At 41.4% G+C, this 3,527-nt stretch overlaps 1 protein-coding gene across 1 annotated transcript; it reads right to left on the bottom strand.

The window, feature by feature from the left end:
• Nucleotides 1–2,113: 2,113 nt before the first annotated feature.
• On the bottom strand, nt 2,114–3,319 carry LOC133832535 (uncharacterized). Its single transcript, XM_062262865.1, has 3 exons — nt 2,971–3,319; nt 2,510–2,787; nt 2,114–2,407 (listed from the first exon to the last, which is right to left on the bottom strand). The coding sequence occupies exons 1-3, from the start codon at nt 3,317–3,319 to the stop codon at nt 2,114–2,116; spliced, it is 921 nt and encodes a 306-aa protein (XP_062118849.1).
• Nucleotides 3,320–3,527: the final 208 nt, after the last annotated feature.

The following is a 3,527-nucleotide window of genomic DNA, read 5'->3' as shown; positions in this document are numbered from 1 at the left end:
CGCCAAGAACTCACCTACACTTTTAACCCCTTTTCGCTGGAGCTCCTGCCATAGATCGCCTCACACCATTATTTCTGTTCTCATTGCCATGAGCTTGGAGCTATCATCAACGTCTCTAGCTTGTGCTGCAACATTGGTGAATCTGCTCAGATATGCTTTCAAGGACTCGCCGGGTTGTTTTTTTATGTTGGCCAATGGGTCGGCCTCTATACGAGTTTCCTATGATGCTCGGAACGCTCTCTTGAATTTGGAAGACAACTTCTTCCAAGAGCTTATCTAATGTTTTTTGTACTTTTTTAACCACTGTCTGGAAGGTCCGAATAGAGTTGTGGGGAACAGAATACATCTTACGTCGAGCCTGACATTGTGGGACATCATCAACATACTGAACATCCCGAGGTGGTCAGATGGATCTGTGTTTCCATAAAATGTTAGTCATCCTGAAGAAAATAAGATACATAGCTGCTGCAATGTTCGGGGCAAAAGGTTCGAGCTCCACATCGGAATCACAATCATCAATCCCTTTTTCCAGATAAGAAATTCTTCATTTGCTCCTCCATTAAGGTCAGTCTCTTGAGGGTTGGGTCTTTGGTATCTAGGTCATCTAGGAGTTGTTCACCAACTCCTATCCTATTATTTGCGTTTGATGGGTTATTATCCCTCCAAAATTGAGCTTGGTTAGGTGGGGCATTCCCATTGTCGGTTACGATAGACGGACCTCCCTCGTGTTGAGTATAACTCATATCACCATTACTAGCTAGAAACCTCCTTTATGAATTAAGATTATAACGCAGGTCAGGATGGGGATCGGAATGAGGACTTTATGTTGAACTAAGTTGATTCCTCATGTCGCTTTCAAAATTGCCTCCACACTGGCTCCCTGTCCAAGATCTTCCATTTACAAAACTTATAACCGGTGGCTAAGATGAGGACCTGGATTATCAGAACGTGCCCGTGGGACGTAAGTGTCTACTTGGGGGGGGGGGGGGGGGGAGGATTTCTCCTACTATTTCCATGAGCTGAAGCGTGTCTTTGTGGACGCAGTTGTGTAGGATATCTGACCGACGATGGCAAATGTCTTATCGATTAGGCTATCCTCGTTCCATCAGGATGAACTAAATTGACCCATCTCAGTTGTACCCCGATGTCCCGAGTTCTCTATGCTTGGGGTTCTGATTGTAGTGCATGAGGATTCGCTGGGGTGTTTTGTCTCCTTTAATTTATCCTAGCTCACCCTAGTGGGTTGTTATGCGCATTCCTAGGAATCTTTGCGGAAGGCACGGAGCTGGGGATCGTTGTTCTGACCTACCGACTGACATGCAAGTGGTGGTTCCTATGATGATTAGTGGGTTGAGCAGTTCGATGATTTCACTATAAAGGTATAGAGCTCGGAGTAGCGGTCTTGACAGAAATATTGGGTTTGGATCAATTATTCCAGTCGGACTTATTTGATCCTCTTTGCCCCTTTCTGACATTAGCATCGGTTTCACGGGGGGTAACCGAGCCAAGACCTCTTTGATCTGTCTGTTTGACCTAGTGAGATGGGTCCCTAATTGAGAATTCTCCAACTCGATGGCTGTTAGATATCCTAGACTAGGATTTGGTGGGCGTGACACTGAACTCCCAATGTCGTCTTGGCCCACCGGTTGTTTCCCAGGATGTTGCTAAACATCTGGGCCCTTTTTTAGTGGGAACGGTTGTATGATGCACCTCTTGCCCACCAGGCTATTCCATTTCATTGTCATCCATCGATCGAGTAACCACCGTGATGAACGTCGAACAAAAATTGTAAAGGATTCAACACTAATTTTCTCTCAATGAAAGAACCAAACTATTGACGCATTTGTTTGCCAACAGTAGATTTAGAAATTTAATAAGAGTATTAGTGCGTATTTGAAAACTGTAATGAACTTATATGAACTCTTTCTTACACACACAATTTTATGTGGTTCAATGGTTAAAATTCACCTAGTCCACGAGACAATATTACTGCTCTCTCATAATTTCTGTAGAGTTTTTTTTTGCTCAAGAAAGAATGAAATTCATTGAACCAACCAAAAAATACAAACACTAGCTCAAAAAGAGCTCAAAACAACTAGAACAATAGGAAAGATTACAAATGACTCATAGAATCAAGTATAGACTTCTCAAAATTCCCTAGCTTCGTCCTAGCAATACCCAACAATCTAGCCTTTAAACTAGCCTTAACCATAAAAACCACTCTATTACTAGAAATAGCTGATGAATTAAAAATACAAGAGTTACAATTAAGCCAAATTACATAGACAGTAGCAGCAAGAGTAGCTGCCAATCTTCGTTGAAACAGACCTTTAGGCCTCCCGTCCATCCACGCAATCCATTCACTATACTTGGAAGGCCAGATAGCTATACCCAACCAATCTTTGATCTAATGAAGAAGCAGCTGAGAGTAAACACAGTAAAAAAATAGATGATCATGTGACTCCAATTCCATCTCACAAACAGGGCATAATGGAGATTCAATATGAACCTGCCGAAGAAGCAGATTGTCTCTAGTTAGTTTGTGGCCAAAGACAGACTGCCAGAGAATAAACCTGTGCTTCAGGAAGGACAAGTTGCACCAAATCACTTTGGCAAAACTCACTTTACTCTGCTGAAGTAGAAGAAAATACAACCTACTCAACTGAAGTGACCTATTTGTCGCCGCAGCCTCTAGAATATCACTGGACAGAAAATATTTCAGATGCACCAATTTCCTCCAATACCAACTAACATCAGCCATTAACTTGTACTCCCAAAAATTCAAACCTTTGAGTTAGATAGAATCAACCCATTTTACCCAAAGCAGATCTTGTTTGGATGAAATCGCCCAAACATATTTAGTCAACATAACTTTACTCCATTTCGGCCCTTCCTTAAACCCAAGACCACCCAAGCTTTTAGGCAAACAAACATGGTCCCAAGCTGTAAAATGCAATTTACTTCTATTACCTGTCGAACCCCAGAGAAAATTCTGACACAACCTATCAATCTCAAGAGTGACACTTTGGGGAAGAACGAAAATACTCATCCAATAGAACCTAATACCAAGCAAAACAGAGTGAATAAGTTGAGCTCGACCCGCAAATAAGAGATGACGACTAGCCCAAGAATGCAACCGAAGAGTAATCTTTTTGAGAATGATTCCACAATCACCAACCTTCCATTTGGTAGGACGGAGAGGGATACCGAGATACTTTAAAGGAAAAGATCCCTCTTTTATGTGAAGACAATCCAAAATATTCTTCTTATCTTCAACTTTCAGACCACCAAAATAAACATGAGATTTAGCCAAATTCATAAACAAACCCGAAGCAGTACTAAACTAAGAAAACCCATCCTGAAGAATTTGAACTGAGCGAACATTCCCTTTATAGAACATCACTAGATCATCAGCAAAACAAAGACTTACCAAATTCAGATTTTTACACATGGGATGAAATGTGAAATCCTTATGATGTGATGCTTAAATGAGGAGTCTAGTAAGATACTCCATGACAAGAACAAAA

Source organism: Humulus lupulus, chromosome 4 (assembly GCF_963169125.1).
Source record: "Humulus lupulus chromosome 4, drHumLupu1.1, whole genome shotgun sequence".
Classification (NCBI taxonomy): Eukaryota; Viridiplantae; Streptophyta; class Magnoliopsida; order Rosales; family Cannabaceae; genus Humulus; species Humulus lupulus.
The sequence above is the reverse complement of the archived record's forward strand: the minus strand, read 5'-3'. Positions and strand labels throughout refer to the sequence as shown.

Bases quoted from the DNA above. Each gene is read 5' to 3' on its own strand.
- LOC133832535 (XM_062262865.1), bottom strand. From the start codon at position 3,319: ATGAATTTGGCTAAATCTCATGTTTATTTTGGTGGTCTGAAAGTTGAA. The intron at 2,788-2,970 runs GTAATAGAAGTA...TCTAACTCAAAG, and splicing joins TTTTCTCTGGGGTTCGACAG to GTTTGAATTTTTGGGAGTAC. The intron at 2,408-2,509 runs GTTCATATTGAA...CTTCTTCATTAG, and splicing joins ACAATCTGCTTCTTCGGCAG to ATCAAAGATTGGTTGGGTAT.